This window comes from Mastigoproctus giganteus, chromosome 9 (assembly GCF_048544385.1).
Source record: "Mastigoproctus giganteus isolate SK-2022 chromosome 9, ASM4854438v1, whole genome shotgun sequence".
NCBI lineage: Eukaryota > Metazoa > Arthropoda > Arachnida > Uropygi > Thelyphonidae > Mastigoproctus > Mastigoproctus giganteus.
Genome location: NC_143583.1, coordinates 117,404,651 through 117,415,383, shown reverse-complemented (window position 1 = coordinate 117,415,383; position 10,733 = coordinate 117,404,651). Strand labels below are relative to the sequence as shown.

General features: G+C 34.7%; 1 protein-coding gene across 3 annotated transcripts in view; it reads left to right on the top strand.

Moving 5' to 3' along the window:
* The first annotated feature begins 810 nt into the window (after positions 1 to 810).
* The window catches only part of LOC150080668 (fibrillin-2-like), a 1,460,049-nt gene continuing 1,450,126 nt past the window's right edge, over positions 811 to 10,733 (top strand). For all 3 annotated transcript variants that reach the window (XM_090381969.1, XM_090381968.1, XM_090381967.1), the window contains exon 1: positions 811 to 1,270. In XM_090381969.1, the coding sequence (XP_090238095.1) occupies positions 1,113 to 1,270 (158 nt within the window). In that variant the 5' untranslated portion in view covers positions 811 to 1,112. The remainder of the gene's footprint in view (positions 1,271 to 10,733) is intronic.

The following is a 10,733-nucleotide window of genomic DNA, read 5'->3' as shown; positions in this document are numbered from 1 at the left end:
TAAATCAATCGATACAAATGTTAATTGTATTTAGCAGTCATGGGCTTGAACCCCGGTCAACTCAAAGAGCATGTGCTACTGCACTCGCTCCCTTTGACCACTCGACTACGTCAGGCCTTTGTTTTTGCGGCCACAACGCAATGTCCAATGTACCACTAGACGAGTAAAACTAGTGGCTTATCATTCATCACGATCTTGGGTTGTGGTGTAACGTAATTTATTATTGTTTTAATACTGTATAACTCTTACAGTATTCTGTTTTCCTTTTAGGTTCACCTGAGCTCAGGTCCCTGATGCAGCTGCACCCATGTACCATAGGATCAAGGCAAATGAAAAGAAATGTCTCATTAAGGCTTTGTCGTCATATAATAAATGATTTTTGGTTTATTTACTCGTTTATTCCTTAGCTTTTGCATACCACTGTAGATGACCCACTGATATTTACCTAAAATTACATTCATATAGTATTCCTGTTTATCCATTAGTATTTTCCTCATTCAAGCATCTTATTAGATTAACACCGTAAGGAGAAATAGAGACAGTAGGAAACAAATAGAGACAAAAGTTTGTTTTGTTTTTTTTCCTCTTCTTGCCATTTTCAATTATCAATCTTCTCTTTGAATGGCGACAAAGTGTTATCTTCTTGGACAGGAGGAGCCCACAAAAAACACAGACGACACTCGACACGCTTCGTTATTTGGCGTGGCGGAGTGACAGAAGTTGTGTACGAACTGGGCGGTGGAGCATGTGGGTGGTTGTGTACACGTGTTTGCTTGAGGGTCTGTTTTGAGTGCGTCTGTAGTTAGCGCGGTCGCACGTAGAGAATCCACAACGCATGATGAAGTCAGCACAGAAACACATACAACTGGGAAGAAAATCTTACGTTTCAACTTGCTGAAAGGCTATGTTTCTCTACTGTATATTTTTTTATAGTTTAGTTCTGTGGCCCACTGATGTGGACGCTGCTGTATATTCATTAGAGCAGTGGTAAACTAATATAAAGGACCCGCTTTATTCGCTGTATAGGAAAAAAGCACAACCAAATATCAAGACTGTGATTATATTTTAAATAAATACAGATATATGTGTTGGTTTTCTTTTGGAAATAAATCATGGCAGACGAATTTTATTTGCAAATAGTGATCTTTATCGGAGTCTTTCAGGGTTTTGTACTGGCTAACAGATCAGTTCGTGAATTGTTCGATCATAGTGACATACAGCACATGGGTCATTTTGCTGCACCTACGCAACGATCAGCTACCATCAGTGGGTAAGTACATTTAAAATTAACTGAGAATTTCAACTAAATATAGTATCTAGAACAGTTATAGTTACTGCCTAGAAATGTAAGAGGAAACTAAAATAGACAAAATTACGGACTTCCAAGAAAAGTAAAACTTCGGTAACAAAGTATCGGGAAAGTCAGAAGTAGTACGCAAAAATTTGATTTAGCAGATAATTCATTAAAATATTCCGGAAGAGGATGCGGGTTCATTTAATATTTGGGAGAAGTACAGTTGGCCTTTGACATTTATCCGTAAATTCCTGTGGTGGGGGGCGAGTCTTATTCCCTAGTTCCTCCAAATAGTCTGTGCGGTAGCACAATGGTATCGTCACCATCCTCCCCACACCGGATGGAAAAGCCCTGGTTCGAATCCTGTCGATGACGCGAGGAACTTTAATGTTTTTTTCTTTTTTTTTTTTCACTCTGTGGCTGAGTTAGTCGGCCTCAGGCGTAGATAGCAAGGTTTTTCTCCCCCGAAACTGGGGAGAAAAACCGTTTTCGTCCAGCAAAACAAGCAAATCGACCATAGAGCACATGCAATTTACAGACATAAATACGGGTTAATGTATTCAATTACGGGCAACTTATAATAATTTGATTTTTTTTTAAGTTCCTCCAAATATACGCAAAAATTATTAAATAATCCGAATCACTCTACACAAGTATCTAGAGTTCATATTTAGAATTAAGGTAAGCGTCAATATGAATAAGGTAGAGTTTGTACTATTTGAATCTTTTTATCCCGAAATTGATATTTATGTTTGCTAAGCTTTAGTGATTAAAATTGATTTGTACTCATTTAATTTATTTTATCTTTCTTTCTTTTTTTTTTTTTTAATCAACTATGATAATACACTTATATGAAGAAAATGACCAAGATATCAGAGTTGTCATATGAAACAATGATCCTGTCATCATCGAAATCCGGACTTCTAAGATTAGAACAACTTTCTTAGTTGCACCTAGTGTCATATTGTACAGTAGAGCATTCAGCTGACAGACAGTCGCTTTTCGAGGACTTTCCTAGGTGAAATAAAGGAACAAACGACAATTATGCTACAGAGTATCGCATATATAGCCACTATGTAGTACCGGATAATGTCGATTTAGTGTGTCTTAGTTAAAAGAGTGACTTAGCTGTTTCTGGTGGCTTTTCCAGTCGGATCCCAAAATTATTTTAAAAAGTAGGCATACTTTCAGTTTTAGAGTTCATGGATTCGCTGGAGCAATTGCACATAAACCTTGTTTGATGTAGTTTCACTTGATGAATTTTCATATTTAATTAGTTGAAAAATTAAGGCACAGTTGGATTGTTTTAAGGAGGACAAGACCATGAAGCGTTAGCATATCGCATCTCTAAATTCTATGTATTCTGGGCCAGTTTACGTGTGTGTTGGAGAAAAAAACCACATATCTCCATCTAAGAACGACTAACTGCAGTCCCACTTTTGATATCATACAACGTTGCTGATTAAGTTCAGAGGTCGATGATGGTCTAGCAGAGAAAGAGACTGACTATAGTTGTCTGGCGAGGGGAAGGAATATTTTCTCTAATGCTACATCATTATCAATCCTGGATCTGGTTTTCCTATTCCTATACTTCCTCTTTACCATTTTCAGTGACGGTTTAGCGAATTATTATTATTATTTTTATTAAATTTTGATTTATCTACAGTCTCCTACATATGCAGAGAAATTACTGCTAAACACTAGCAATAACTGATATTACATTAAGATCAAACGGAAATATTGTAGTGACTGAGAATCCAAATTTGATATTTACTGGAGTAATGCATTTGTCACGTACTTGTGACAACTTCCCAAAACGTTGTTTAATAATTGCACGCTGTATATGATTTCTCCAGTAGTATTCAACATCCTAGTAGTATTTGAATACTCTGAACACAGCCAGTACCGAAAGCTGCAGTTTATGGGGGTTTTCGAGGATAGGCAGAACAGGGTGATGTCAATTTGACGGGTGTATTAACAATCTCGAAATCGGCATTATTCGTAGCGCCATCTAGGATCAAGAGGTAAAATAAAATAAAAAATAAATTTTCTGTTTATACTCCGAAACGACCACACTGTCAGAGAAGTTCACAAGATAGAGAGAGAGCGAGAATACAAGAAACAGCACCGTATTTAGCAGTTACGGTGCTTGAATCCCTGTCACTCAAGGCACGTGTACTTATGCAGTCTCCGCTGACCACTCGGCTGCGGCGGCTAAATATTTGCAACCTTGTTAAAATTATGAAGCTAGTCAACAATTGGATTTTGTAGTCACACTACCCTGCAGAGTCATACTGCAATCCGATCCAGACGGGTAGGGTATCTGCATATCACGCTTCATTCGTTGATCCTTAAACAAAATCATGGGGAGCACAACAGCTCCGATAGCACTTGCACAGGACTCAATAGTCACAACACTTTCTCCAGTATAAACTCCAGCTGAGGTCCTACAGTATGGACTCTACGAGCTCTCTTTTTGGCAAGAACCCCTGGTTGCTTGTGGAGGTTTAAGCAGCAACCCTTCTCGTCCCTATTGTGTAGTCGTAGTTTATCCTACAGCTCACAATTTTTTGAAGTAATCTTACACAATAATTTAACTTTTGAGATCCCACCCCCTCACTGAATTTAAGTTTTGTGCTTTTCTATCTGAGATTACAGGATTCCTCACTAAAAATGCTTTCCACCAGCAAAGCTACCATCATCTTTAAACTAAGGTTGTCTTTCACACAAGACTTGTACATACTTGCTAACCTTCCATTTCAGGTTTCCGAAATTTGCTAAATTGATGCTGGTTCTAGAAGTGTTTGTTTTGCATTGTTTCAGTATTAAAATATTACAGTGTACCCTGTAAAATCCAACACTTCACGATCCGGAATTTTTAAAATCCAGCACAAATTACAAAAAAAAAAAAAAAAATCAACATTTTTAAAATCCGGAAAGCAATCTCGCACTTTAATAATCAATACAAAAAAACATGGTGACATTTTATATAAGTTGCTTGCAGGACTATCTTTTCCTTTAAACTGTTTTTTCTGCCAGAAAGATTTAAACTGCATAGGCAATGCAATGGTCTTAATTCTAGCACTACAACAAACTTGCTTTTACAACGAGTTGCCCCTTTATTGCATTGCATTGAAATAGATCGCTTCGATCAAGAGGTTAATCGGCCATTTATTTAAAATATGAGGTTCCCATGAAAGCCTGTTTCAACAATAACTGACCTCCCCTCTTCATCAGACAGTAAGTAGTCTCTAGTGACAATACAAATATAACAGTTGTAAATTATTTTTTTATGTGAATTTCCCTGCATTAACGACATCAGTTTTCAAAGTCGTATAACATAGCTAAAAGTTGTCAGTTGAAGTAGTGCATTACCAAAGAAACTCATTACAAGGGCAAGTTTTTCTGCTGTGAGAATTAAGTCCATTGCTTAAATCCTAACAGCCGCAAAAATAGAGGAAAGAACCTGCATAGTCATTACTTTATACAGTCAGGGCACCGCCAACCCTGTGTGCGACGAACACGGGCGACCAAATCCAAGGGCGGCTGAAATGATGTAGAATCTAAGCATAATTTGAATAAAGAAAATACAAATAAAGAAATTCTTGTCATAATAAACTAACATAAAAATAACAGGCAGCCAAAAATTTATCAAAGCTCCATTGTTCTTGATAGTTCTGCAAATGTAGTCATTATTTGTTGACCCAGTATTTGTCTCTTTTTAACTCAAGCTGCTCAGCGAACGACTATGGATATCAATGTATGCATTTCTTAAATTTCATTTATTTAGACATCCAATAAATAGCTCAATACTTAACAAAACAAGCAATTTTTAGAAATGATTAGATAGTGAACGTGTAAATTTTTTTATTCTTCATTCATATATTAGTAGTTGTTGAGAGCCCATTATACAATATTACCTCGTTTATCGATAGGGATGCGTTCGCTGAGATAATTGGATCAAATTTAGGGGAATTACTCGTTCGTACCTAGTCGCTACCAACTAAAAATTTTTGTCAGTTACGTTATAGCGAGTATCGTTTACAGAGGTAATGAACTGAAATTTAACATTTAATAGTTTTATTTTAAAGTGCAGTGTATTACATAAGAAGCTCACCAGATGTGAGCTTCTTATGTGTATTACATAAGAAGCTCACATCTGGTGAGTATGGGCTTAGCACACCCAGGGTCTTGAGCTGGATATCACCATTATTCTTTTTCTTGGTGATTCCCTTGTACTTAGCCCTCTCTCAGGGTAACCTGGAAATTTTTTTTTAGCTGGTGCAGCATTAGCCTCAGGCTTCCTTGCATTATATGGCTAGTAATAATAATAATAATATTATTAAAAAATAAATTTAATAAATATTATCAGCGTTAAGTTTATTATAAATTATCTATTTACTTATATTAAATATTGACGTCAAATTACGATGCAGCAGGTGAGTTTTCGTAACTGAAAAATGTATGTATATTATTTATTTATAATAGTAATAGAAAAAGATTTTTTTTAAATTCAGCCATGCCTAAAGACAGCCAGACTGACCGAAAAACAAAAAGATTTTCCGGTGCGCAATATCGTAAAAAAAGAAGAAAATAAAAAATCAGAAGGTGCTATTTTAAAATACTTTCAAGTCTCGAAGAACCGTCAACGTCTTCAACGTGTCCAGTGACCGTAGCAGAAAGTAGTGAAAGCGGTTCGCTTGATTAATTAAATAATTCAACTAATTATTTACAAAGTAAACGATCTAATAGTGGATTTTTAGAGTTTTTAAATGAATGAAAACAGTTAGCCGAAATATTGGAAACAGAAACTAAATTTCCTGATGTCTCACTTATATGTCGACGTAAAAAGAAAATTCAATTTGAATCATTTGATTATGAAAATCCAGATGAAGGCATAAACGACGCACAGCTAAATTTTAAAATTAATTTTTATTTTTCAATACTAGACACAACAATAAATTCTCTTAAAGACAGGTTTGAATTATTAAGTGATGATTTCAAATTTTTATATGACATACATAATTTAAAGCATGCAACCGGTCAAGAAATTCTAAAATGTTGTAAAGATTTGCAAAATAAATTAACAGACTATATCAAGAACGAAAAGGATATCGATGCCATTGACATGACCGACGAATTAAAGGTACTTAAAAATATTTTTAAACCAGATTTGAGAGTAACAGAAGTATATTTTTGAAAATAATTTATGCACCACTTTTCCAAACGTAGTGGTTGCTCTAAGAATACTTCTCACATTGCCAGTGAATGTAGCTACCGGGGAAAGATCATTTTCTAAATTAAAAATAATTAAAAATTATCTTCGTAGTACAATGTCCCAAGACAGATTGGATAATTTAGCACTAGTCTCGATAGAACATGATTTAGCTGAAAGTTTAGATGCACGACGTGATAAAATGATTTTCAGAACTGAAAGCCTGAAAAGTTCGATTTATTTTATAAGTTAAATATGTAATAACACATGAATTAAACTTTATACATGTAATTATGTTTAGTTATGAATAAAGGTTGTTATTATTATATATTTATGTATTTTTATAACAATTATTATTAAAATCTGTTTTCACGATTTTTTTTTTTTTTTTTTCAAAACTAAGTGATGAGCTGGATATCATCATTCTTCTCTTTCTTTCTTGGTGATTCCTCCTTCTACTCTCTCTCTCTCTCTCTCTCTCTCTCTCTCTCTCTCTCAAGGTAATTCGGGAACTTTTTTGGTTGGTGCAGCATAAGCCTCAGGCTTCCTTGCATCAAATGGCTAATAATAATAATAATATTATTATTTAAAATATACGTATCGAATTTGGATAAAAATTTATTCCATAAAGCTGTCTTAATTTTATATTACCTTTTCATGTTCAAATATGTGTAGCATGAAAAGGAAATAAAAAAAATGTAAATATTATTTATAAATTCTAATATCGATAAAATATTATTACAAAAAATGTTATTTATTTGGGAGGGGGGGGATTATAATGTTCCGGGGCGGCATATTTTTCCTTTGAACATGGGCGGCCAATATATACGGCGCGGCCCTGTTGAACTTAATTACATATGTAAACATACAGTATATGTTTACATATGTAATTAAGTTCAATTGTTTCTGTTTAATATTTATTGAAATACGCTCTCTATAAAACTGTTCGACCACTAAGTATACCTCTAAAATCCGTAAAATTTTGAAATCGGACACTTCTTAATCCCTGCTTATTTGAAAGCGTTGACTGTATTTCTTTATTCTGTTGCAAGCTTTCATCACGTAGAAGTTCGTGAAATTCACTCGCACTTATCTCGGGTCGAAATAGTTTCGTAGCAATTCCTCAAGATTTAAAATAGGGGTAAGGAGGTGGCGGGAAGGGATCCAATAGTTTGCGACAGTAGAATAAAGAATGATTATCAATTCATCGAAATTTTAAAAGTAAGAATAATAAATAGAAATAAATAAATAATTAGTTGAATGTAATCTTAATTGTGATAATTTTCTACATCATTTTATACAAATCTGATGACTATGGATAGCAATTAGTCTGTTTTTAAATAATTAAAAAAAAATGTTCTGTTTACATTCTAGCACGACCACTTGGTCAGAGGCGTTTACAATTAATTATTTCGACACTGAAATACAATCGTTTACTTATTTTAGCAGTCACGCAGCCTGAACCGTGGTCCACGCTAATGTACTTTTGTGCTGACTAGCGCAAGAGTACACTAGCTTGTCAAGGATCGCTCTTAGTGTGAAAAGCTCTTGTAATTTTTATGCATGTCACGAGCAAATGCAGCCTCTGTCTTTTCCAAACTTACACGGATAATTTTGATGACTAAATGAAACTTGTGACGAAAAGTAAGCTTCCCTTTTCTGTTTTCAACAATTTTCCATAACAAAACTTTACTCTTAAAGCGGAAACGTATGCTTTCAAAACGCTATACATGTATAGTAGTTCGATAACAAAAAATAATATTCGGTTGTTATACTCTTTACTGTTTAAGTAAAGTTTCTTTGTAACAGTACAATTGTTTTAAAATTAACTAACTGCTTATAGTTCGCAGTTTATTTATTTATTTTTACAACTGTTTTAAATACTGCCCCTATATTCTAATTTCCTTGCGGTACTTCATTGAAACCATGATGGTTCATTATTTGCCTAATTTGTGTTCCAAAAAATTCCTCTTTTGCCTATCTGGATAAGTGTAGAAAGTTATCTACACTTAGCCTGTTCAAAATCTAGTTTGGACTGATTAATAACTACTTTACAAAAATTATGAGCTTTCGTGTAGGCAAAAAATGAACTCGGAGATTTGGATGCAAACCGATTGCGATATGCGATATTCTTATCTTGAACAGTCTTAGCACATTTATTGGAAACCCAAGGTTTAGATAAAGGACAAGATTTTAAAGTGGAGTGTAGAATAAAGGATTTCATCCCTACGAGAATAATTTTACTGACACAATCTGAGGAAACATTGACATCAGAAGATTTAAAACAGTAATCCAACTAAGGAAATGAAGGATAGAAATCTCGCATATCATCACATTTTTGCATTTTTATAATGCCAAATAACATAAGGTCAAGAATGAACACGGGAGAAATGCTCCATTGGAGAAGAGACTATCATGAAGTTGTGATTTGAGGTGCCACTTACCTCGACTATGTACTTGGAAGGATTGTTTGTGAGAAAAAGATCGAGTGTTGGTCCGATAAGCAAAGCGGCGACATTCCACCTGTTGATGAGAATCATCTATCACCTAGCATTTCCTGGTAACACGAAGGGTGGCATTTCTCGCGTGTGTTGTGGACACCACACATCTACCCCTGTTTACGTTGATTTCACCTGGTTGGTCACCTCCAGTATACTAGGTGCCGTATTTCGTGACTTGCATATGTCGGTTATACCCAGGATTACTAAAGTCCGAAATTCGGTCCACTTGACTTGAGTGTCACCTAAATATCAGTTCTATCAGTGTTTTAGACTCCCAGGTAGCAAGTCCAGCTTGAACGCATCTGAGAGAATGTCTGTGATAGCCTCAAGGACCAATTGTTATCTCTATTTAACTGTTATTTAAATTTACCAAATTTATTATTTCCCTATTTATAATTCAACATCGTTAAAAATTATTAACAATTTAGACTTCGCTGTCTTTCTGAATTAATTTAAGATACAAAAAAAAAAAAAAAATAAAATAAATAAATAATAATAATAATTGCATTTGTAAGCAAAAAAAAACACACACACAAAAACATTTTATTTGTACGTTTATACCTCCTTGTCGCACATGCACTGTGCATTAAAGTCGATGCCCCCATGCTGTCGGCCCTCGTGTTATCTCGCTAATGTGCGTGGCAGGATTTCCGTCCTCCCTCTGAGTTCGAATCCCGTTGATGACAGGAAGATTTTTTAAGGGTCTTTTTCACAATGTGACTGAGTTAGTTGGTTTCAGGCGAGGGTAGCATGGTTTTTTTTCTCCCGGAAACTCGGGTTTTTCGTCCAGCAAACAGAAAATCGACCTAAGAACATACGCAAATTACAAACATATACGTAGCAACATGGCCTTCGTCGCCGATGCTCCAAAAAATCCAAATAACAACAACATGCTGTCGTAATGTGGTATAAAACTTTCTAATTACTTCTTGGTGCTGTTCTTCGCTGATTTTAAAGATATTCCATTCTCATCTGTAAACCATAAAGGGCCAAAAAAGTCAAAATAGTTTCCTGTTTAATGTTTTAAGAACATAACGAGCGGTGCATTTCGACTTATAGAAGGACTGTTTCAAAGCCTCTTAAGGAGAGCTTCATCTCTAGAGCCTTAATTCTGCTGATTCGCTAAACTATCTAAGTGCCTTTTCTTTCTAAAACCATACCGAGTTTATCAATCCATACCCTGTTCCATCATCCGATTAAACTTCATCCGTATCTCCACAGCGCACGCACATAAAACTGTCGGTTAAATTGCATCTCACCTGAATTTTGTAGTAAGTTTGTTTAAATTTATAAATTTTGTGAATTTTGAAATTAATTTTCAAATGTGTGAAAGACTTCAAAAATGAAAAAGAAACCGTTTTAAAAATGGTTTCTTTTTCATTTTTGAAGTCTGATTTTCAAAGTTTTCTAATTCGGAAAGTATAAACGCTATAGCTTTGATCACATTTTTAATTTTTATTTTTTGAAAGTTTGAAGATTGCGCCTGAATAGGCCAGGGTGGCCAACTTAATTTGTGATACGATCTACTTTTTTTTCTTCAAAATGTGCCGCCATCTACCATCTCAAGAATTTCATTGCACATGGTTAAAAAAGTTAATCAACACATATTGAAAAATGTTGTTTATAAATGTTAAAATTTAATATAATTCAGAATTCTTATTTTAAATTCATGCGTACAGTATTTCAATTTTTAATTTATGTGAAGTTTGTGTCTTCATGTTAT